Here is a 25,544-nt window from a genome sequence, read left to right as displayed (position 1 = left end):
AGAGCCAGAACATCGACCTGAGGAGCTTTGCTAGTGTGCATGTCTAATGCAACCCAGTCTGGGAATACTGCCAGTCTACTGTTACTCCACCATTGGGGTTTATCATCCACACAAGCACACACCCACATGCCTATACGCACACACAGAGACAGAGAGAGAGAGAGAGAGAGAGAGAGAGAGAGAGGGTGTACTGGTTTGTGCAATGTATGTATGTATGAGATAGAAACAGAGAAAAAGGCTGGTGTGTCACTGATCTCTGCAAGCATGCACAAACACGTCCAGCGTAGCCATGGCCTGCTTGTCAAAAGTCACAAATATGCAGCTCTCATTCTAAGATTTTTGTATCTTAGAACAACACAGAATGCCATTGCGATGTTTAGAGTCACTTCAGTCTAACTGGTCTCTAAGACCACATACCTTAAGAAGGAACCAAAGACAAAGCAAGGTGCAAACAACATTCAGCACGCTAAGTAAGCAGACATGTAAGCTAATGCTACGATTCAGGATTTTCTAATGGACATTTTTAAATCACTTTTGGAAATTTTATGAACCAAACATTTATGAGAAAATAATAATAATAATAATAATAATAATGGATTAGATTTATATAGCGCTTTTCAAGGCACCCAAAGCGCTTTACATTGTGTGAATCCATTATTCATCCACTCCTCACTCATACCTGGTGATGGTAAGCTACATGTGTAGCCACAGCTGCCCTGGGGCAAGCTGACGGAAACGTGGCTGCCAGTCTGCGCCTACGGCCTCTCCGACCATCACCGAACATTCATCCACACATTCATACACCAGCGATGCCAACACTGGAGGCAAGGAGGGTTAAGTGTCTTGCCCAAGGACACAACGACAGATGACTGCGGGAGCGGGAATCGAACCGCCGACCTTCCGATCATTGGACGACCTGCTCTACCGCCTGAGCCACTGCCGCCCCAAAAAAAGAAAAAGACCAAATTACTGCCTTTGAAACAATAATAAAGCTCAATACACTCCCAGTTTAGTTCTTATATTTAAGCAGTACATTTAAACTGTAATGCACACTAAACTGAGCCCTGACCCTTAAAACTGCCTCTTGAAGAATACAAGCTTTCACTTTGCAAAAACATTTTCACTTTGAGACTATAAATCAGTTCTAGTAGGAAGAGAAGAACGGGGCACAAACACACACTCACAATCACGCCAGCTAATATCGTGTGCACTTAAACACCAATTCATTCAATCCCCAGTTGTCTTGATTATACATTTGGGTTAGATTTTAAATGTAGCTTGATTAAATATTGAGAAGGACCACTCTCACATTGCATGTCCTTAATGTTTCACTCTTCCTCTGAGGCTTCTGATAGTCACACTGTGATGAGTGTGTGTGTGTGCACGCATGTGTGTGTGTTTGCCCTGTAGCTGAACATGATTTTATTTATCAAGTGTCATGTCATTAGCTACTTGGCTCATCATGAACACTGTTAAATCCGCACTGCACTGAATAACCCTTAGGTTATGACAACGGATTAAGAGCAATGCAGTGAAAAACTGGCTAATTTTAGTCTTTCTTCTTGGTAATTTTCAATTGCTGAACTCTTTGCAACATTATTAACAGCAAACCGACATATGAATTTGGTAGGCAAAGTATGGACATACTTCGTACTTCGTTGTCTTACACAACGCAATTCAGAGGCACTGAAAAGTGCCCTTTTCAATTACCCATATATCTCCTATAAGACATTGCATCCTTGTATGTCATGCCTTCTCCTCTGTGATGGCATGACCACTAGTTACCAGACACTTTGCGAAACCTCAGCAATATTAATACCACTTGTTATCTTGGGTTGTAGCAGATGACTGTAAAGTTACCCAAAAAATAAATAAATAAATGAACCAAAACAAACATAAAATATAACATAATCTTTGTTGCTACGATGTTTTTTTAACAAAGTAGAGCTCACAGCCTTTACCGTCTAAATAATAAGGCAGCTGCTTTGTGCAGAGGACACTGGGACACTTTCACCCAGCTGTTGTAAAACTGACAGCTTTATTAAGGGAGAAAACATCTGCTTTTGGAAAAAGTACAAATCTAGTATGGCAAAGTAGTGAAGTTAATTCTATTCTACTATTCTACAGTCATTTGGCAGACGCTTTTTTTCCAAAGGGACTTACATCTGAGAGTAATAAGAACAACACAAGCAAGGATTCAAACAAGATGGGACATCATAATTAAGTGGTAGTCAGACTGCTGTCAGTCCAGTTGGGCCCAGGTGCTGTCAATATACCAGCTTGTAAAAAATACTTTTACTATATGCTGCTAATAATTTCCTTGCTAACTAGGATATCATGCATGACCAAAACCAAATGTGATGTCTTCAAATTTCTGCATATGTATTCCAGAACCTTAAGGCATCCACTTCTTAACCACAAAGAAAAGCTGTAAATAACGACACTTGCAATTTACCTCAGGACATGTTGGGTGTTTTGGGGAGAAAAGATCATTTCCACTTTATCAAACTTGGTCAAAAACTGGCTATATATAAAACAAATGTTTGCTAAATAAGTAAAAAACATGCAGTATGGTTTGTTTTCCTTTTGTTTGTATTACTACTAATTTCTAATTTTGATGGTGCCTTTTTAAGAAAGATACCTTGTAGGAGAGTGGACTAGCTAAATGCGTTGGCCTGTGAATCCTGAACTTTTCTATGACCCACAGTGATTAGATTTAAATTAATTTCAAGTGTTTATAGTTGTTTCAGTCAACTTTATTATTCAACTAGTTGTTTGCTGGTTTTGTTTACCCTGACTCCTCTGCAGCTTTTCTCAGATCTGTGCATGTTAACAGTCTAATCGTCTGTGTAGATTTGTTTACCTCAGTATTGGTTTAGGTGGTTACTGCCCAAGTCACTGGCTGCAGTTTATTTGAATGTGTTTAACGTTCCACATTATTTGAAACTGTTTTGGGTGCATGTAGCTGTTTCTATTTTTCTTTTCTTTCTTTTTTGTGCAATATTCCTTTTCCTTGTCCCTACAAGCCTAAAAGAAGCTGGATGTTGGGTGTTAAAGCTCCAGTTGATATAAATAAATTCCTACTTTTTTATTAATTTATTCATTTGGTCTATTATGTATTTTAGTCATTGTGTTTCATCTTTAAACTATTTGCTTTATTTTTTAATTGACACAGGCCCACACTTTTAATCCTGTTTTCATATCTTACCAATTTTGTGATTTTTTTTTAAACTTTATTAGTTATATTTTCTTTTCATCTCTTGTAGATATATTGACTATTCGAGCATCTTATTTATAGTTGATTGCATTTGTTTTGTAATACGATCCATTGTTTTATTGCATTTCATTTTCTGTTTGTTTTTGGAATTTGTTCCTAAATCAGATGCTATCTCAAGAGGATAATAAATAAGTAAACAAATTAGATGTATATTGTTGTTTTTTAATGCTGACTATATGGAAATGTAGGCTACTTACATCTTCCTGTGAAAACTTGCACAAGTTTTGTCTACCTCCTTTCTTTTGGGGATGTTTGAGGTAGCTAATGTTTTTTGTGGCTGCTATGAAACAAAGCCGCGAATTAAAATATTAGCTCAGGTTGTTTGTCTTTTTCTTCGCGTTTGTATGTATTTACAGTGTTTACCGTGTCACATGGAGGTGGACGTTTGCGTCTCGCGGCTGTCCGTCAGTAACATTCTCACTGGCACACAGACCTGACCTAGAATTGCTACTTAGAATTTGGGCGAAACCATCGCGCAGGAACGGAGGGGGTGGGAGACGACAGGAAATCTTGACTGGGATGTAATGGAGTAGGACCACTGGAAAGCTTCGGCGAAATGGGGGAGACATATTCCTATTTTATAATGTTACCGTGATAATGTTGTGATTTGATATGTGTGCGGTGAAAATTCGTCCTTCGAGAAAAACTGAAATGAAGCTAGCATTCCAGGTGAGTCTTCTCTTTTTCACATCTAGCTGGAAAGTGTCGCTACCACGGCTCGCCTCCTGGCAACGGGCACACGCGGGTCCTCCTCCCGGGGACATCTCACTCCGGTATCCGTTCTTCTCTGCTTCTGTCCCCGAAGGCTGGCTAGCAAACCCACGTCGCGTCTGGCCTGGCAGACAGTGAGCTGCCTTTTAGCCGTAAACGGCGTTTTTCCAGCGCAACAAAAGCGGATTATTCACGATGTTTTCGGCATGGTGTAAAACCCGCGGAGAAATATTGGTTTTTACCCCATTATACTGGAGGACCGCCCGTGCTTCGTAAAAATGCAAAAAGGATACAATGCAGCATGCATGTTCTGCATTCTTCGGGAGCACCACGCCATCGGTATTGTATTTCATTTATTTAAATGTGTTTGGTATCACTTATAAACGCGTAACGTGATTATAGGCCTCAGCTTCTGATTGTGTCGGCCAGCCCTATCATCTGCCGAGCGATTTAATTGTTACATTGTTAACGGAGCTAGCAGAACTTGAAAATGAACGTTTGCCCAAGGCGGACCTGAGCTGTCTTATCATCAGACAAAGCCCCGAGATGAATCTAATTTAGGATGTGTTTTGTGTGTTTACGACCGACGTCGTTGTTCTCGCCGTCCACTGCCTCCCTCTTCGGGAAAGACTTTGTTTGCGCTGGCCGAGGCTCCATGAATGCGAGTGCTGAAGTCCTCCCTTCCCCCCAGTTCTCTGGCGAAACAGGAACAACTTCTTTTAGGAAAAAGAAAAAAAGTTCCTGGAGTTTCAAGCGCCATGGAATTACTTTGTCCGCCAAGAGTTGTCCAGTGAGGCGCTGAGATTTCAGGGGGGGAGCATAGTCCCCGCAGTTGTTGTGTGCTTCAGGTTTATTTGCAGAGTTTTAGGTTTGTCTGCATTTTTTAGGACGACTTCCTCGAGTAGGCCTGTTTGGGAGTAACTTGTGGCTTTGTGCTGTCTTACCTTGGCAAGACAAGAGAGCTAAACATAGCAAAGAATGTGTTCAGGCAATACATTTAACTAATGTTCAATTTGAGTCTTTAAATAGGGGAAAAAAATCCCAATGTTCTTTATGGTATAAACGTGAGGTAAAAAACCACCCATTACCTGGGGATTTTTGAGTTCAGTCACTGGATGGATTAAGCATAGTATTCCCCCCTATGCCTTTAAAAAGCAAGTAGGTGCAAATCATTTAGAAAGGTTTAGTTGATTTTTTTTTTTTTATAAAAAGTGTATGTAACATGATGTGATGGTTTACAAGAGACATCTCAGCAGCTTTTGCTGCTGTTGGACTTCTGGTCTTTTTTCCTGGTGTTATCTCTAGAATAAGTTCCTGAGAGTTTACAATCAAGGGTCAGTGTCTTGTCCAAAGACAGTTTTGGAGCATACATACCAGTTGCTGAGACTGAACTGCAGAGCTTCCTGTTACAAGACCCAGGTCTGTTCAATTGCTAGGCAACACTGCTGTCTGCCATTTCTGTGTCTCTTGCTTTGTCTTTAAGCTGTTTCATATCTTTTCTGTGATCAATACTTTTAACTTGCATGTTTGAGATTTTTTTTTCCAAGTCCTAAAAAGCTCTTAATAAAGAATCACAGGCTGTCCTGTAATCCCTTATGTGTACACTGGTCGATAACTGAAGTATAAATGAGTGTCTGGGTTACTGTAGTCCCTAATGACATCAGCTGTGCTCTGGATATGTGTTTACTACATGTTGATCTTGTCAACATGAGAGACGGAGTGCTTTTCCTTGCCATTTGCTTGTTTGTGTTTCACCCGATGAACAAAGTTCTTTCCCTCTGTTCCAGGTGTGAATGACTTGTGGCTGTAGGTTGTCGCGAGTAGGCCAGGTTCCTGCACAGCCTCTGTGGCTGACTGGGAGGAGTCAAGTGGAGAGCAGACATCAGTGCCCAGGGGACCTCAGGCTTGGTTCTCCATATGAGGCCCTGCTGAAAGGGCAGGGGGGCTTCTGAGGTAACTCAACTCAAGCCTGGCTCCATCATATTTTTGTGTTCCACATTATTACACGTGTCCCATGTCTTCTCAAAAGTGTGCAATATAGTGAATGTAAACAGGTTCTCTCATGTTCATTACTTTCATTGCTAATGACATGATGCTGCAGGATCATATGAGTTATGAAGGAAATCAATCTGCATGTTATGCAGTGACCATTTATACTGAAATACTTGTCATATTTCTTAAGCCTGTGTGCAAATTTTATGGTCTGTAAAGCATCTTTAAAATTCCCGCAATGTGTATTTTATAAATACAAAAATATTTGATTGGGTGTTAAATTACTGAGAAAGCAGCGAATGAAACCCCATGTTGTGAATTTTAGGCACAGCCGCCATGTAGCAATAAAGTAAGACATAAATAATAGAGAGATAAAAAAAAATGGTACACACATGTTTTTTGGCTTTCATGCATTTTCCCCATTAGTTACATTACATCAGTCCTGAAACAAAATTGCTTTGAAAGACTAACTGGTGCCATAAAATGATAGCTTAACATTGCTGTGATGCAACAGGAACAAGGCAGGCACAGGTTCTTCCTAACATTGGTCGCTATCTCTTTGACATTTATCTGTGGAGATGTCTACATTCTGATGAGGAAAGCCTTGAATTGTGGAGTGTCTGCTCTGGTCAGGCACTGTGGATGGGCAGGGAAGTGGTTTGAAGAGAAGGACTTTAAAGCTATACTCCTTTGGACTATCTACGCAGTGTTTGGTCTCGTTGTCTGATATTCACATGCCGAGGACAAAACACGGTCAGGCCGCTCTTCCTGAGAATGCTGTGCACACTGTTTATTTATCTGCTATCTAATCCAAAGCGTGTTAACCAAAAACCAAAGTAAGGTGAAGGACGCAGGGAAATGAATATTGGTGTAAAGTGGCTAAGGATTTATTTTTTCACTGTACTGGCTTCTCATGTTCCTGTGCATTTGTTTGCTTCATGGGTTTTCTAATTAAAACTTGCAAGGCCTATGTTGCGAATGACATGGAGCCAAATGATGGGGAGATGGTTTGTCTTTTTGCTTGTGTGTTGTGAGGCAGGTGGTCCCCTTCTGCAGTGTGTCTGTTTTTCTGTTGCTTGAAATGTTTATTTTCACAATGTAGGACCTTATTTGTTATGGTTCTCTCATAAACTTAGACATATTTAAAGCAACATATCGGTTTTCCTTTCACCTGGGTCTCTGACTAAGACGTCTATTCACAATTCATTAAGGAATTTAGCTCAAGTACTGAATGACTCCTACAGTAGTCGAGCCTCCATAGAACTGTAATTAGGATTCCCCCAGGAGAAGTAAAAATACAATTTGGCATTTAACTTGTATTAATGCATTTTTTGGTCTGAAAGTATTATTGAACGTCTGCGGGTTTACTTGCACCTTGTTTGGAAGTGGTATTGTGTGCAATAAAACTAATCCGAGTGTTTGATATACAAGAAAGTGTGGGAATTAAAACACTTTCACCACCACCCAAAGAAAAAAAAATCTTTTGGTCCTTTAAGATCATTATGACCTGAAACTTTGTGTTTAAAAGCCTTACACCCAGGAGTAAATGTCCACTAAACTGTCCACTAAAATCTTTTATCCCTCAGCTTTTGAACATCTGTCTTGAAAATGTCGAGGTGACACATCAGCCTTTTAATGTTTAACGCATGCATAGGTTGAATCAGGTTGCAATGCCTTATTTGTTTTATATATACTTAAACTATGAAAGTTGTAGTTTAATTACTGCAAGTAATACGTTGATTGCTACAAATATTATAAATTTTGCCCTTCGACAATCATGATGGGCATTTGAAATGCCTTCAGTCTCAATAAATCACTACTAATATGATCTTTAAGGCATTTTCTAAGTATATTATTAGAATTAATATAAAATGACTCACAATAATTTCTTTTAACATGTATAAGAGCAGTTGCATGAGATCAACGTATGCCCACTTCTTTTCATCCTTTTTTCCTCCTGTCTCCTACTGTGGTTTAATGGCATCAACAGTTTATCTTGAGGCGTTCAACTTCTGATATCCGATTTACCGCATTTCAGCTCTCATTTAGTGATTAGAGCCGTGGAGTTGCAAGCTAAACACCACTGCATTGGTTACGGTACATTTTGCTTTTTGGAAAAAATGAAAAAAAAAAAGAGCTTAGTACCTTGAAGGAGGCATTTTCTCAGCTCTGCAGCATAAAGGTGGCGTTCTAAGATATTGATACCACTAATGTGGAACTAATATTATCATAAAATTACCAGAAAAATACTTTTAAATCATTATTGCTTTTATTAGTTAATTCAGGTGGGTATTAGCCACATGTTACCAGTTCACACTAATGGTTATGTCAGTAGAAAACTGTTAATACGCAGACACAATATGATAGACAGAATCATTTTAACCACTCAACTCCAGGGGTTATAGTAGCATTTGTGGAAAACAAGGGAGTGAACTGTTTGATGTGCCATATGCATTACAAAGTTTAGATATAAGAAACCTTTCTTCTGTATATCGTCTGTCAAAGACCAAGCTACAAATTGTGTTACATGCCAGAAGCGAGTTAGAACCAGTTAAAACAGTGTTAAATAAAACAAGACAAATTGGAGGAGTGGGTAGTGGCGTGATGGTCTTCATAGTGAAAACCAGGGTTAAGCACTTTAAGTTGATGATGTGACAGAGATATGTACTTAAAGCCGCAGATGCCAGAGACAGTTTTCAGTAAGTGCAAGAATAATTCATTTTTGCAAAGTTTCTACATTGAATGTTGTAGGTCTGTCTCCAGGTAAGATGCATGATTGTGATAATAATAAAGCTGAAGGACGTCATTTAGGGGGAGGGGGGGGGGGGTCTTTTGGGACTCGAAGGACCAGCCTCTATTAAGTCTTCATAGCCTAATGCTGCAAGTGTTTTGTATAATTTTTTTTTCATATCTGTTGCAATTCATATCTTTTGAGTTTAGGGGGTCTCATGTTTGTGCATGTATTCAGGGGTTGTTACCCATACATGATCCTCAGGGGATGTGTCCAGCTGAGTCAGTGTACCAATCCATCTACTTTAATGTTTTTCTGCTGTGATTGACAGTCATGATGCAGACAGCCTGCACCCAGTTATGGGCTCCTCTCAAACCGTCTTTCTTTAGAGAAACCTAGGTGCCGCTGTGGCTTGGAGTCACATTTGAGTCAAGCTTTTTCACTATGCATTACCTGCAGTGTTTTAAATTGAATGTTATTACTTTTTGTCCTCACGGTTTAACTGGCAAGAAAATTAGATTCCTGATACATTTTATCATAATTTTATCACTGGACTTGATGAAAGTGACACAATTCGAAGAGCTTGGTTTTCATTTTAAATCACTTTTGTTAGCATCCATCTTACTGTGCCAAAACTTCATCATCCAGTGTTATTTGATTAAACAGTGTAAACAAGAGGAGGCCCTTTGCAATTAAATCCTTCATGTTCTGTGGTTGAGATTCTGATAAGTCAGGGGTGGGTTTGTTTTAGCGCTTTGTAGAAAAAGGCCATCTTTTAAATTGGTTTTTGAGTAATAAGCAAAGCTTTGCAGAACTAAATATTATTTGTATGGCTGAAGCTGTTAGTTTCCTTATTGATTCACTCATCACCGGTAAATGGTTTGTCAACTGAGTTGATAGGTTCGCATTAGAAAATAATTTAATTCAGAAAAATGTCATTTTGAAGCAAATTTGCCCGTTTTAGTTAAAGCTCCTCTCTGTCTTGTGGGAGATGCGAATATCCTCGGTTCTTGTTTCCTTGGCTAGCACAAGACATTTAAAGGAGGTGTAGTCTGTGTGTTCAAGCACAATGTTTTCCAGAAGATCAATCAACTTATAGAGGAATAAATATCAGCTGATTATAAGAAAAATAAAATTGATCTGAAGCTTTAATTGTTGCCTTAGTATTCCTGCCAGTTCAATAAGACTAAAGATAGTTTTACCTTGATTGTTTGGGAAATACTTAACATAATGATTTGCATGATTCACAGAGGTTCATTATAAAACTGTTGAGGCAGATAGTTGATTAGCCTGTCATGATTATAAAAATTTTAATAGCTGATTGTCTAACAAACAACTAAAGTTGCTAATTTATCTACCATTTCCATTAATTTTTATGCCACTATAATAGTATAGGGTAAATCTTTAAGTCATAACCCAAATGAACTATTTCTCTGTGTGTTTCTATAATGTTTGGTCATGGCAGTCTTAATTTGACATGTTAACATATCCGTTTTAAAACAGGAAAAGTCTGAACAGTTGTAGTCGCATTATCGGGACATGTTCAGCATCATTTGTTTCATGAGATATGTGATCAGCTGTCCCGTGGCATCCTAAAAGGAAAATACGTAAATAAGTGTAGTCCAAACTAGCAATTGTTTTGCTCTGTGCTTTTACCTGAAATAACAAGCTGCAGCACCAGGTTGTTTTGTTTTCTTACGGGTGTTTGAGCCAAATAAAACGGAGAAAAATGTGCCTAAATGCATCCGAGCTGCACCCGAAGCTTCAGCTCCGTAATGCATATTGTTAGCTACATTGTTAACTACATTAATGTGACACGTGACTGATTTCACTTCAACAAATTGACCAAGTTGTTTTTGTTACTTAACTTGTGCCCGAAAATCATATGACACTCTTATGAAAGGAGGTGATTATGATCACATTTATAATGATAATTTTAAAGTAATAATGATTATATGATCATGTAAAAATGATTACAGGCCTAATCATTGAGCTGTGCCATCAGAAAAGGAGTGTACCGTAGTGTCCTGTTATCCTTTTATTTTAATGCTTTATTCCAAAAAAGCTCATTGGATTTAACAGCTTTTATAGCTTCCAGTTCAGTTCAGTGTTTGTTTACGCTGAGCTTCCTGCTCCCTTGCGTACTTTGACTGTGGTGATCAAAACGCTTGGTCTTTTCAAACCATCATTTAAGGTTTTCATAACAGCTAAAGCTATACAACCACTGTAAGTGGAGACAATAAAGAAAAAGGGATGCAAGTCAAGAGTTGATATTCTGTGCGTGGATTATTGGGCATCAACGTTAATTTGCAGATCAGGTCATTAGCATGTTTACCTGGGTTACATAGGCATGATTCTGTGCATTTTCTACATATTACCGTGAGTGTAATAGCTGCCTAAACTGGTCCTGTTACAGTGCTTTCACAGTGTGGAAGAACCTAAAAGAGGCTCAGACAGAAATGCGTACTATTGAGCTCTGACTCATGGGAACAGGGCTTGCTATAAACTTCAGTGCATCTCAGACATTATCAGGACAGCTAAGTACTGCTGCATGTGGGTATTTCTCTGTGCACTAGTATAAGTATGTGCGTGTATATAGCTCAGTGGTTGTATATTTAATTGGGCAGGTCTTAGCCAGTGTGTTTAAAATTCCATGGGTATGACACACCAGTGTAAACTGGGGTAATTCATGGAAACAATCTGGCTTATATTCCCTGCTAATTTTGTGGTATAATAAAGACGAGGAAGTACAAGCCCCATCTATTGTATACTAATCGTGTTTGTGTGCATTTCCTTGTGTAAAATCTAGTTTTGCTTTTGTTTGTTGATATGCCAGGTCAAAGATGTGTGAGCTGTATCACATGTTTTGTCAGGGTGAGAAACCAGTTGCTACATTTGCATTGTAGTGTTTAATGAACAGAAGCAAATTGATATTTCCATCCTGGTATTTTGTTATGAGGTTCTGTACATGACCAGCAAATACTTTACCTCAATGGTCTGCACAGCCTCTGGCCGTTGGGATTTCCCACAATGCTTTCAGTCAGAGGGAGACGTCCTCCCAGCATGAGCAAGGGAGGAATGTGGCCTTAGTGTGGGAGCAACCGTCCGGACGGAGGGAGGGAGTCATGGACCAAAGAGCACGGTCAAGAGAAGAGAGGAAAGAAAGAGTCTGCACAGAGGGCAGCAGAGTTTCTCTTAAGCAAGCGGTCTTTCTGTCTGACTTCTCACTTGAACTTTAAATGAGAGAAACCTCTGTTTGTGAAAATATATCCATATGTGAGCATTTTTGCCATTTCTGTCAGCGCTGCAACCACTGTTGGTTTAAGTGGATAATGCTAGCAGTTCAGTTGTGTTATTGTGTTACAGACCAAAGCTGGACCTTAAACATGATGGTCTAGCAGAATTAATTTAATATCAAACCTCCCAAAACCAAACTAACACACCTGCATAATCCACATGGACCTTAAATAAGTCCATGTATATGCTCAGCTAGATTCAAATTGGCCTGGACATCCTGTAGACTTTAAAATTCCATATTTTTTTCATAATTTTTATTTAAAGACCAACTCCAGATCAGATTCACTGTGATTATCAAAGACAAGTCCGGATTTTGTTTATGAATCATATAAACAAAAATGTACTACATTACCACAGGACGGTAAAGCTGCCTTAGCTTAGAAAGCTAATATTTGTTAATCAGCCTACTAAAGCATAAAACCAATTTATTGGTACTCGATTGTGATGTTAAGTGTAAAAGTAGATGATAACCTGCATTATGTAGAAATTATCTTCAAAAGTTAGCCTCAGCTGTGCATTTGACTTGTCGTTTTGTCTTTCATTTCTTAAGTTACCTGACTGGCAGAGCAGAGTGTAGTAACTATTTGCATGCCTGCAATGCCAGTTTGCACAGAGGTAGGAAGTACAAACAAGTGCCATTGTTTGGACAAAATGGAAGATATATTCAATAGACATGCAACATCAAAGAAGCATGAACACTGACTAAAAATAATAAACTGCTTCAAGTAAATAATGTTATTTGTTAATTCCAGCTTGCTTCTATTAGTTTAACCTCTTTTTTGTAGAGTCCAAAAGTCACACATGCTTTATTGCTGTGTATAAGCAACACAGTTTGACTATTATGAAATACGTCTTTCCAAGATATGTAATACTATAATCTCAGTTTTTATTTTATACAGGCCAGTCCTTATTTTGCAACCCTGTGCAGGTTGTGTTAGAGCTGTTGCCATCTACCCTGTCTCTTTGCCTTATATTCATTAAAGAAGAAGTGAGTGCTTGTATGCAAGACACTCCCTCTTAGTAAGAGACGCAGAGACAGAGGGCAGATGGACAGAGATGGAAGTGCAGGGTGAAGTGTGTGTGAGACGGAGATCAGAGCAAGCCAGAGTGCTGAGTGCCAGTCCTGCTGCTAGAGCTGGCCGCCACGCATGGCACCGTGCCCAGGCTACGCTAGCAGATGTGTCGCCAGTGACTCAGCTGCGTGTGCACGTGCACACGTCTGGGACACAGACACCCACCCGCACACTCTGATGAGAGCGACTTGTGTAATGACGCTCCCCCTCCTCAACCCTCTGAACCACCCAACCTTTCCACTGGTAAATCTGTGTCACACCCCTTTCCCATCCTGTTTTCATTGCCACCTCCATCATTATGATGGACACGGTCAGGCTTCTGTCACTATGTTATGATATGACTGAATGTGACATTACACACATGTCGTCTCCCTGGGGATGGAGGGGCATCGTCTGCAGACCAGAGAGGATGAAGTGAAGGATGGGGGACAGACAAACTAGAGAAGAGAAGCTGAGACTACTGGTAATGTAGTGAGTCAGAGGCAGGCTCAAACTTCAGAGAGAAAGAGGAAAAGAAAGTCATACGAGCCTATGGTAAAGATTTGAAAGGCTTAGTTTTAATAGAAAGAGAAGCCTAGTTATAGGTCTGTTAGTACTATTCATGTTGAATGTGTCCTTGTTCCTGTCATGTTAGCTGTATTATGCAAATCTGTGGCATTACAGCTCTATCTTTAGTGACACTCAGCATTCCTCGCATTCTGTGTGTGCCAAGTGCAAATCATGAATGTTAGGCAGGGCGTGGCATGTTGGGATAGTGTTCTCAGGACGTCACTTCAACAGGTGAATTTACAGGATTTCATGTAACAAATGCCTTTGCAGTTAATTTTCTTAAAGCAGAATTAATGTCTCCTCTGTCTTTACGTGGTTACTTCGTCACCACCGGCTAAGCAGGTATGAGAATGATTTAGTTTTAGTTGAGGACTAATGGCTATTTATTAAAGATGTTAAGCTATTAAAAAGAAACAAAACATTGTAGTGCTGGCTCAGGGGGAAACTTAAATGTTTTATGGTTTTGGTTTTGTTAGACTTGCTCTCATGATGCCAATGACAAACTTGCCCTACTATGCCATAACACAACAATACCTGTGACTTTTTTTTAAATAGAAGTTTGTCTAATCAATTAAAGAGTTTTCCGCTTTGCAGTTTGACTTAGTTGATAGACAAACAGGTTTTAGTTTTTAAATTCTTTTCAATGGGTTTTGCTGCCAGGCTTTGACTTAAAAGACAATCATTTGATTTTAGGTTTTGCTCATGTGTGAAGAGAGAAGATGTTTTTTTTTTCTTTTTCTGAGAGCTAGCTTCTGCTTCTTCACAATGCATGGTTCATTGCTGATGGCTGTGCGTTTTGTGTATTCTTGCAGAAAACTGTGAGGAGAGGTGGAAATAATGTTTCTGATATTGCCCTAAACAAATAATGGGCTAAAGCAGTTTCTTGAGATGGAGCCCAAGCAGACGGAGAGTGGGTAGGGGAGCTAGAGAGCCAGAAAGAGAGAGCAATACTCTATTGTGACTGAACTGCAAAATGGGATTTGCATAAATAAGGCTGAAACATCAGCAGGCCCCTTTTACAGCCAACAGCAGGGTTGAGATGAGGGAAGAGAGATGGAGTTTGTATTTGCACTTGTGTGTGTGTGTGTTTTCCCCCATTTTAAAAAGGTCTTTGTTGCATTGTTGTGTTTCAGCCAGTGGACTAGCTTGGCAGCAAGGTCAAGGTTCCTTTCTTCTTGGTGATCTGTCACTTTACCACTGGAGTACATCAGTATAAATCCCTCGTTTCCCCCTCAGAGGAGTTTAAGTGACGTAGTTGGGAAGGGTCTACTCACTAAGCAGACAACATACGATGATTGTTACATAAGCATGAAATAAATTGCTCTCTTTTTGTGCCACCCGCATTGGAAAACCCAAATCTAATTGAACTATTTTCTGCCCTCTTTTTATGTGGAACTTCATTTTTATATCAGAGGCAAAAAGCTAAATTTTAGAGCCTCATTATCCTGTTTTCTCATTAACTAGAATGCACGGCTGCTCCTCGTGTTCATCATGATCGACAGTTCAGACTAGAGATAGAAGAAGAGAAATCTTTGTGATTAGTCTTATGATGCTTTGCTGTGTGTGTGCAATTGTGGCATGCACACCTGGTGTGTGTATGTGTTGTGACAATAATGTCAGCAAGCTCTCCAATTAGTGTCTTGTTACTGTGTAATTGGATGGAGCAGGTGATTGGCAGTTCTCGCCATTTGTGTCTTTGCACGTGCACATCCTTGGATCATGCATACTTGTGCAATATTGGGATTTAGATTTTGATGAAACCTCTTGATGGCACACGTTAATTAGAGCTGAATATATTGGAGTCCTACTCTTTAATGTTGTAAATGATGCCTTCTCAAATAAAGTATATTTTTTGGTATCTGTAACATTGACTTCTAGACTACATATTAGATGTATCCACAATATTAATAAAAGAGTGAAAAGCAAGTACAAAGCATCAAATCAGCACTCACTGGCTCTTTGCAGATTGTTCACCTGTACATGAGGTCTAGGCTGCTGTTCAGAAGTTAGCTATACTTAGTAAGTTGGGCGTTAAAGCACTTCCCCACATTTTTACATTGGAGGGACTGACATGTTTATGTAAAGATTTTCTTTTGAGTTTGAGTTAGGGCTACACAAAAGTGTCATGTATATTGCATTGGGAAGAATGCAGTGTGTGTTTTTCGAGATGAGCTCTATCATCTTGACACTGTTTTATTGGATTTAAAAATTAATACAATTTAAAAAGAAAGATGGAGGATCCACCTGTCCTTGTTAGAAATGGCCAGAGACTAGAGCTTCATTTCTCTTGCCCCCGAGAGCAAGTTGGATCTGGCTGGAAACTCTGTCCTTTCTTATATTTGTTGGATAAATTGCCTCTTCTTTCTGGTCTGCTGTTTTTTACGATAAGATTCGGCTTTTTGAACTTCAGCATTTATATCAGTAGTTGTAGCATGACACGTGACTCTGGACATTACATGTACAACATATATATGCCACATGGTAATGTTGATGCTGTGTAGGGGATCCATCAGAGCAGGGCTACTCAATTCGGTCCTACGAGGGCCGCAGTCTAGCAGGTTTTCCATGTATCCCTGCACCAACACACCTGAGTCAAATTAATGAGTCATTGTGTAGAACCTGATTGGCTGTTAGAGCACCTTGGTGCAGGGATACATGATAAACCTGCTGGATTGCCGCCCTCGTAGGACCGAATTGAGTAGCCCTGCATCAGAGGAAAGATTTTCTAAGACAGTGTCCCTCTCTCCCTGTCTGAGTTAGCTCCTCTTTCATCTTGTTTTTCATCCCATCTTCAGCTGTAGCTATAAACACCTCCAACATTGTGGAACAACATATATTTGTTCATTACGAGCTGAGCAGTATATTGGCTTTTTAAGGTATAGTGATGATTTTTATACTGTATATAGGATAAAACAGTAAAGTTTATGGAGAGAAATTAGAATTTTGCCACATCTTCTTGTCTCATAAACTTGGTCCATGCATGCATCTCTACGTACAGTCCTATACCAGTTATTTTGAAACAAGGAAGCAGACATAACACCAGTGCTGCTGAAATGTTTAAACTGGATGGAATATGATCCTTGATTTTGAAAACAGGAAATAAAAACACAATAAGGTTGCTGTCAAGGGAGGAGGAGAAGTCACATAATGCATCAGCTAAGCGCTAACTGTTAGAACCTCAACAAAACTGCCAGGATTTCTCATTAATAATCAGAGCATTCATTATAATCAGCAGGGGGGGGATGCATAGAAATGGATGTTTATGGCTTTTGCTTAATAGGCTGAAATATCCCATTTTCATAATTGTTAACATTTAGAAAATATAACTAAGTATTTGTACTGTATCTCTAAATGTGTCATAGGTTATGATGGAGGTGTAGTTGGTGTTTAATGATATCTTTGCATTGCGTTCATGGACAATAAATTATTTTCTTTGTGTTTGTTGAGCTAAAACATCAGTGTCTGTGATGCAAAGGCAATATATGTTTATGATGCATGTAGCAGTTGGCTAACTTAACAGTATACGTTCATCTTGTCTTCTGCTCACATATGTGACGTGGATACTTAAAACAGGTCTGCACGCTTGGAAAAAAAATTCAGCTTTGCCGTCTTTTAAGAAATTTGTTATTATCGTAACATTTTTTTCTGGTACTTTGTTTTATGATTTGGAAAGTTTAGATACCACAGCAACCCAGATAGTTGATCTGAACAGCAGAATACACATCAGATTATGATATATAATCTGATGTGTAATCTGTACAATACAAGATTATATTATCAAATGGTCAACTTTTTTTTTACTTTTATTTCCCCCCAGATGTGTACGTAGGGAGCAGTTATGCCTCTGATGCCTTTTCTTGTCTTTTCTAGTTTTTCTTTATTTCTGTCTGAAAGTGGTTTGGGTCAGATTGGCTGTCCAACTGGACTTTTCCATTCTGACTTAAGTAGGCCAGTGTTTCATTTTAGTGAGAAAATAAGTTCATGCAAAACCAAATTTCATCTGTTGATGCCACATTATCTTAATGTCCTTCACACAAAGTCATCCTTCCTTCAATTGAAGCTCTGCATCAACAACTCTGAACAGCAGCAACAAAGTATGGCATCAGAGGAGGCATTAGTAGATCCTTTTGTACTCTGAATGACTACGTGGCCTATAGTATGTAATTATTTTGACTTGAAATGAAACTGGACCTTCGTAACAGGACAATTATTTGAGCAAAAGCGCTTTTGTGATATTTTAGGTCAGTTGCGTGTTTTAGATCCCAACAGAATTACTCCTGTACTGTATAATTGTGTCAAACTTTGTTCTGTCACAAAGTAGAAACGTCATTTGATTCAAAAACGTAAATTCAAGCTCACCTTTTGTAAATGTCTAAAAATGAGCCAGACACTTTGACGAAGAGCCTCCTCTTCTCTGTCACACAGAGTTTTAAAGATTAGTCTAATCAGTATAATTTGGATACACAGGCCTCTTCTGTTTCTGTGGAGAAGCTCCTGCTTCTGCTTGAGTGCAGTAGTGATCTGTGGCCCTGATGGTTGTAAATCATTTCTCCTGTAGGCCAGTGAGAGGCGAGTGTTGCTGCAGAAGCTGGAGTTGGTGTGTTTTTCTGCCCCCTCTCAAACACTCCACTCCACCTCCCTCTCACCAGGGGAACTCTGGAGCCAGTTACAATGTGGAGTGTTTTGGAAGAGCTCCTAAATATTTTCAGGATGACAATGTAATCTGACTGGCTCGCTCCCTTGAACAGGATTCTTATTTATGCGGTCCTCGCTCTACATACAGTGGTTGGTTTGGATCACAGCACCAGCTGTTACACTCGACCAAACTCCCGTCAACATCCCTGTGGTGTCAACTAACTGATGTTTGATTTTTCTTTTAGTAGGCCATTAGCAGTATTCATATTTAACAGATTATGTGGCTTTGATGTGATAATGATGGAAATGTAGTTGTCTTTTCCAAAAAAATGTAAAAACTATACAGAAAATGAATTGCAAATGTTGCAGCTTGCATATGAACCTCTTTTCCCCAGAGTCCCAACACAGACATCCTTAGTAATACAAAATAAATGAACACATAAAACACTGCTCCTATGAAAGTGAGAAATTCTGCAACAATAATAAAAAGCAATTCTCTTGGCTACTCCCAAAGCTGTGATCATCCCAACGTTAGTCATGGAAAGTAGTGTTGGGCACTGTTTTAAGTCAGAATGCAGGAATACTGTATGTATCAGTATTTTATTATGCTTATGGCTAATGGTAATATAGAACAGTAAGTATTTGCATTTGTATTTACATTTTACAGTATATATTCCCTGTCATCTTTGTCCCATATAATGTATTTTAATACAGCTAAATTCTTAATAAAGCTATCTGTATTTATATTTTGTCTTTCTTTTTTTCTGTTATCACACAGCGCTATCAGTTATGAAGTAGTGACTGTAATAACACCTGTTAATACTACACACAAACCAGCCGTTACTGATTTTATCAATGCAATGTTGTCTGATTAAAATCACCTTTGATTAAGTTGATGTTTTGGTTCTGGTTTTGGTTGGTACGTATAAAACACTGGCTCTCAGACAGATGCTGCTTCACCCTCTGCTGGGTAGAAAGGAGGAAAATGAGTGCTTGGAGGGCTTTTGTGGTTACACTCTTTGGAATTTGGCCACATTTGTACAACCTGTTGCTACGTTTAATGCTGGTTGCTAAGTTTGAAACAGAAATGGTGTAAGCAGTCTGGGACTCATACTGTTGACAGTAGATACAGAGGGAAAGGTATGAGAAGTTCACTGACATACCTTTACAGGGAAAATTGTGAGTATATGTGAACTGCATTATTTTTAATTTGGAAAAAGTACCTCAGTAATACTGCCCAGGCCCAACAGAGTGCATCTTTTTAATACATCTGGTATTCTGGATAAGAACACAGAACTCAAGGTAATTGCTAAACCAAACTACTTTGACCTAGAATGGTTAAACTAATTAATATACTTTCTCTTTTTTTAATGACGTCATCTGCTTGTTAATTAACTTTGTGTGAAATTTCTTCTTGCATCTCTTAGATATTTTCCATGTGAATATTCAGCCATTTCTTTTACAATTTTACAATGATAGAGTCCCTACTAACAACATCATTTGTCAGTCTGTAGGATTGTAAAACTGGGTCATTCCTGTGATTTATATGTAGTCTCACTAATTCTACTTGTGGCTGTTTTTAATTTGAACATATCTCTGCTAAGTTAGTTTCCCTTGAAGATTAAAACAACAAGTTGGCTCTTCATGAGATATACCATCTCTACACACACCTCCTGTTGTGTGTATGTCATCTGAAGGCCTCCTCTATTTATAGGTTTTTATACAAGTTCAAGCAGCAGCAATGCCCTACAGTGAAACATACTTCTGCTGTGTGAAAGTTTAGACTCTATGTAGCAAATAGGAATTGGATTTGTTGTGATGTGTTGCTGAGCTGTGCAAGATGACTACTAATTTATCAGCACCCATCAAAGACTGTGTAGGGTTTATATGTGATGAATGTGTTTGCAAAAATGGGATGCAGTTACTTTTGTGTCTGGTTTCAGTTGTAGGCAGTGGCTACATTTACATGCACACTAGTGTTCTGATTATGGTGCAAACTTGAGTTGCAAATGTTTTTTTTTTCTTGTTCTGAAACCATTCTGAGCTGAATTGAACTAGTTGACATTGCTGGGGTTTTCAGATTTTGTGAAAGAAACAAGAAATCACTTCAAAAACAAGCTCAAAAACAAACAATGGTGATTTTAAAAGGTACAAAATCAGTTGTAATAAGTAGGTTTTGAACTCTGGAGCATGTGCTATCAAGCAGAAGTGTGTTTCACAAGATGATGTGACAACTCGGATAGGATGTAACAGTGCAATAAATATGATACATATCTGCATTTTGGGAATAATATCTGCATACTTGATATAGTTTAAACTGATTAACGGTCACTCCAAATATGACCTTTTTGGGTTTTCATGGCAGTGCTCTATTTAGACTGAGGTTAAACACTGCTGTGTTTGCAAATGTAGCCACTGGTCACATGCCAAACTAAACGTACATAATCAGTGTGGATGGAGATGATGTTGGCGGAGAGGTTTGATGTAAAATTATTATTGCTAAAGGTTTTTGCAAAACAGACAATTGAACTTATCATAGCAGGAAAAACAGAGGTAGTAACCTCAGGTCAAGTCTATTCAAGTGACCCAGTAAGACCCCTTTTCAACCAAAGTGGTTCCAGTGCTGGAAATAGATCTTGGTTTCTAGCTAAGAACTGGTTTGGTTTTCCACAGCCAGAGAGCCACTGCAGACCCATGTCATAATGCCAATTTAAACATGTCTTCCAATACATGTTTGAGCCTCCCTCCAGTGTAGTCTGAACTTCTGGGTCACAGTGCCGGTAGACAATTTGTCCTCACAGAAATAACAGTTTACAGCATTTGACTAATTTTCCAAGCAAATAACATTTTAATATCATTCTAGTTTTAAAACACTAATTTAAAAAAGTTGTTTGTGTGGGATAAATTACTGTTGAGTCTGTAAAATCACCCACAAATGTTGGTAAATGTAGCTGCAAATAATTTAAAAATTCAGCTGTTAATGATTATTGTGAATGGCGAGCTTTAGGCAGTGTTCACAGGTGCTACTGGTGATAGGAAAAATGAAATAGCTGGAAAATGTGGAGAACATGTTCAGGTTCCTCTCATTTTCTTTCATGTTCTTCTTGTGCTGCTTTGACTTCACAATCATGTTCTGGCTCAGTTTTCTTTTATTGTTCTCTCTTGAATCATGTAGATTAAATGCTGCTTTGGCGCTTGATTTTTAAACATGGCAATATTAATGTTTAGCTTGCCTGGTGGTGCCCATAATCCCACCTCCAGCCAGTTCCTTGCTCTGGACCAGCAATAAGTTGGTACCAGTGTGCAACCAGTTTATCTGTTTATGGAGCTAAAACTCTTAGAACTGGTCCAGAATCAGCTCTAAATTAAAATCTAATTACATTTTTTATTATTAACACATGTTTTTGTGTGTGTATTTTATGTTAAAAGTCACTTAAAGTTTGTTCAGATGCTATGTTAATTTTCCGCTTTTTGATTGTCTTTTTCTTTTCTCCTCTTCTTTTTTTAGTGTGCCCAAGGGCCATAGAAAGCCCCCTTGGGGGAATTTCACAAAAACATAAATAACAAGAAAACCTTCTGGACGACTGTTTTTGCTTTTACACACTCACACACACACTCACACACACACACACACCACACACACGCACACACCCCCACCCTCACTGACAAGGACATAGAGAGAATGTTGGAGGTCCAAGAGGAGAGACCAGCGGCGGCAGGTACAGCAGCGACACATTTCAGCAAGAAGGAGCGAGGGAAGAAGGAGAGAGAGGAGGCCAAGGACGGACGGGGGAACTTGTCCAACATCGGGAATCCTGTTCCTGGCTCCAGGAACGTGCGTGCAAAAGCGCCACTCACACACACAGGCAGCCCTCACCAGCTTATCACTCCACCCTGTTCTGTAGTCCTGGGAGCCCCATCAATGCACTCCAATAGGTTAAAGAACTCCCCGTCCACCAACACACAGAGGTAAGTGAACTCAGTCCCAACCTGTGGGTCAGCTATATGGTGCTGTTGAGGACATGATAATCATGCATTGGTTTGCGAGTGTTAGTTTCAACCACAGCAGTCCTTTATAGGAAGTATGGTGTTTTAGGGTTTTTTTTTTTCTTGACCATATTCCTTGTAAGGACCGCGGGCTAAACAGAGTTCCGGGCAGATATTTTACATTGATAATGTCCCGGGTAGGGATGATATAGTTTTGGTATGGTTTGCAGTACTGAACATATTATTATATTATTTTATATTATTACAATATATTATTTCCACTTTCACAGGTTTAATCTCCAATATGGGTGCAGTGGGAGAAGGTGTTACTATTTGTAAACATTCAAATTCATGCACGCTTTAATCCGCTGAGAGAGATTGCTTCAACTGTGTCACGAAAGCAGTGAATTTCAGCAATAAACATTCATTTGTGATTGTTTCTGTATAATTGCCTACAAAAGCACAAACAATGCTCTCAACCTGTAAAAATGTAACTTGTACATTTTTACAATGGAAGTACACTTTCTCACTTTTGACTGCTGAAGAGGCAGCAGAACAGCTCGGCAGTCGCAGGGCTCTGGTGACAGTCAAGGAGATACAAAACACTTCATCAGACTTAACTTGCCTGATCTACCCTGAATCTTAGACCTCAGTGACGATCCAAAGGCCCATGGTGGAAGGAATTTTGTTGCTCCTTGACAAAAGCCCCAAGCCATTTACATTCTTAGTGCTGTTGTTAGAAATGTACCTTTTGAGTGTTTGCAGTTAAGATTTAAATAGTTTTTACAGTCTCCTCAGCTCAGTACTGATTGTTTACTATAATTTTGTCTTTTATTTGAATTGCTTGTGCACATGTAAGGAATGATATGAGAAACAAAACTCTTTTATGTACTTAAAAAAAAAGACAACCTGTAGCTGTTAGTGGTATTTTTGGTAACAAATGACAAACCAAAACACTTTACTGTCTGTTCACAACATAATGAAATAAAATGATCAGTTCAACAACCACCTAAAGAATGAATGGGCTATTTTCCCTCCTTTCTAAATTATTTGAGGCATTTCTTCAGATACAGATATGGGTCAACATACAGTGTCATTCAGTGGTTTTCTGGTCTTGTTACTATGTAGGCAGCTAGCTGTGTAATTGATGAAAGGTTCTTGTTTGTAGACACGTCAGCTTAGCCATTTTAAAAATGGTTTTAAGTTTTTTAAGTGTTTGTTAAAAAATAGTTTAAGGTTTATTGTAACAGATAATTGTATATGAGTATAAGTAAATAAAATGATCACTACTAACCCTTGTGGATTGTTCACTGGGAAAAGTCAGTACCTGAAACACCCTCTGGACATGTGTGGAGGTACATCTATATGTTGCTTTAGCTCGTTATGAGTTAATGTGGGATGAACTACTTTTACTTTGGTTGAGCACAGTCTATGCAGAGATTTAATGTAAATCAAAGTAATTTTTTTCCAGTTCATAAATTTGGCTAATCACAGTGATTAAAATGGCAGTAAATCTTATATTTGTATGATTGTCTGCAATCAAGTTAAAATTACAGGGAAGTTTTTGGTATATCATCAAAAAATGGAATATCGTTTGCATCCCCACTGTCAAACTTGTCAAATCTAAACACTTTCCTTCACCAGTACGATTTAAAAATTAGGTATAAAACCAGTGAAGTGAGATATGAATTCAGGGTTTTAACTTAATTTACCTGAAAGTCTTAATTTGTGAATGCAAGCTCTTCTTGGGTCAGAGAGTACACGGAGCTTGGAAGTTGTCCCTGCTGACTCATGCTTCTGGAGTCTGGAAACGGTAGTATGGACTGCCAAAATTCTGGTTTTGCCGCTTCTTTTTTCTTTCTTTTTTTCTTTTTTTTTTCTTCTACTAGCTCTGTGCCTTTGTGTATGTACATACAGTATGCTCTGCTGTGCCTAAACTTTTTGGACATGGCGTGTTTCATGCTACTTGTACAAGTGTTTGTGTGTGGAAAAAAGCGATGGAGATTAGGGTGCGGTGAGGGAGTTCTTTGCCAGTTGGATGTATCCTGCTTGTCTGAACTGAACTGATCCCATAACTAGTGAACAGCAATTGCACGTAGATGCCCTGTGTCTCTTCCAGCTCTAACCATGTGCACTGAGTTCCCAACACCAGTAGACAAATCTTGGGTTCATAAACATTTATGCCACCTGTTGGATTCATAAGTGTGTTTAGCTGTTGTAGTTGGGAAGGGAAAAAAAAGTATTTTCCTTCTGAACCTTTTTCTACCACCGCACTGGGGAACAAGAGTTATATTAAGTTATAACTCAAGGTATAGCTTAATAACTGGGTACGAGGTAATATCCAGCCTCATGGATAACCAGATGTCTAGTTATGTGCCACTTCACATTGGCTGGTTGTACCCAATTCCAGAGAAATAACAACTAGATAAGCATGATGAGTGGAAATAAGTTGACAATATTATGTCTTGCTTCATATGGCTCAAATATGTTCTTTGTTTTTCAGCCCTAAACCTAAGACGGAGGCCATGGTACGATCACCTCCTGTCATGTCCCCCTCCACTGCCGCCCAGATGGACTCTAAAATGCCCAATCAGGGTAAACCAGGGAGCACAGGCAGCCAATCACAGTCCTCCCCCTGTGACCCCAAAACCCTGGGTGCCAAAGGGTCTCAAAATGTTGCAGGAGGCATGGGGCTTAAGAACGGCCAGGGCCTGACGTCTGGCCAAAGCTCTAAGGTGAAAGTCAAAAGGGAGAGAAGTACCTCTGTGGAATCATTCGAGCAGCCAGAGAGTGGCACACCAACCAGTGAGGAAAAAGGTGAGAACTACTGCTGACAGAACATTTTCCACTTTAAATGAGCTCAAACCCAGGGAAGCTTGCACATCAATATTTGATATGTATTTATTCTTTCTTCAGTTAAATATTGTATTTAAATCGTTTGCAAAACAATGCTGTCTGTTTATTTGCATTCTCCACAACATCCTAATTTTGGGGGGAAACTAAGCTGTGGAATACAATCCACTGAAGGAGTAAGATAGACGTCTTGGAAAAATGTACTTACAGTCCCTTCTCATCTCTCCTACTGATAAACCCAGTCCCACTGATGTATGTATGTATGTGCGTGTGTCTGTACAGATAGTAGCAGGGTGAAGAGGATGTGTGTGGCAGAGAGGAGGCAGCCATACAGTGGAGCTGACTGGTGCTCTGGGGGAGAAAGTGATGAAGATGACAAAGGATTCTTCAGTAAGTGTGCTAACATGTGCATCCAAGCATGTGTGGCTTTCCCTTTTGC

At 39.1% G+C, this 25,544-nt stretch overlaps 1 protein-coding gene across 2 annotated transcripts in view; it reads left to right on the top strand.

Annotated features, from left to right (window-relative positions):
• The first annotated feature begins 3,705 nt into the window (after nucleotides 1-3,705).
• Nucleotides 3,706-25,544, top strand: part of bcl9 (BCL9 transcription coactivator) — a 28,474-nt gene continuing 6,635 nt past the window's right edge. The window contains exons 1-5 of one of the 2 annotated variants that reach the window (XM_042001012.1): nucleotides 3,706-3,946; nucleotides 5,776-5,941; nucleotides 21,774-22,234; nucleotides 24,756-25,069; nucleotides 25,388-25,495. In XM_042001012.1, coding sequence (XP_041856946.1) covers nucleotides 21,948-22,234; nucleotides 24,756-25,069; nucleotides 25,388-25,495 — 709 coding nt within the window. In that variant the 5' untranslated portion in view covers nucleotides 3,706-3,946; nucleotides 5,776-5,941; nucleotides 21,774-21,947. Of the gene's footprint in view, nucleotides 3,947-4,002; nucleotides 4,328-5,775; nucleotides 5,942-21,773; nucleotides 22,235-24,755; nucleotides 25,070-25,387; nucleotides 25,496-25,544 lie in introns of those variants that run through there. The other variant, XM_042001013.1, reaches the window with a different exon arrangement.

The sequence above is a fragment of the Melanotaenia boesemani genome, chromosome 12 (assembly GCF_017639745.1).
Source record: "Melanotaenia boesemani isolate fMelBoe1 chromosome 12, fMelBoe1.pri, whole genome shotgun sequence".
In the NCBI taxonomy this organism is placed as follows: Eukaryota; Metazoa; Chordata; class Actinopteri; order Atheriniformes; family Melanotaeniidae; genus Melanotaenia; species Melanotaenia boesemani.
This window is presented reverse-complemented; position numbering and strand designations above follow the sequence as displayed.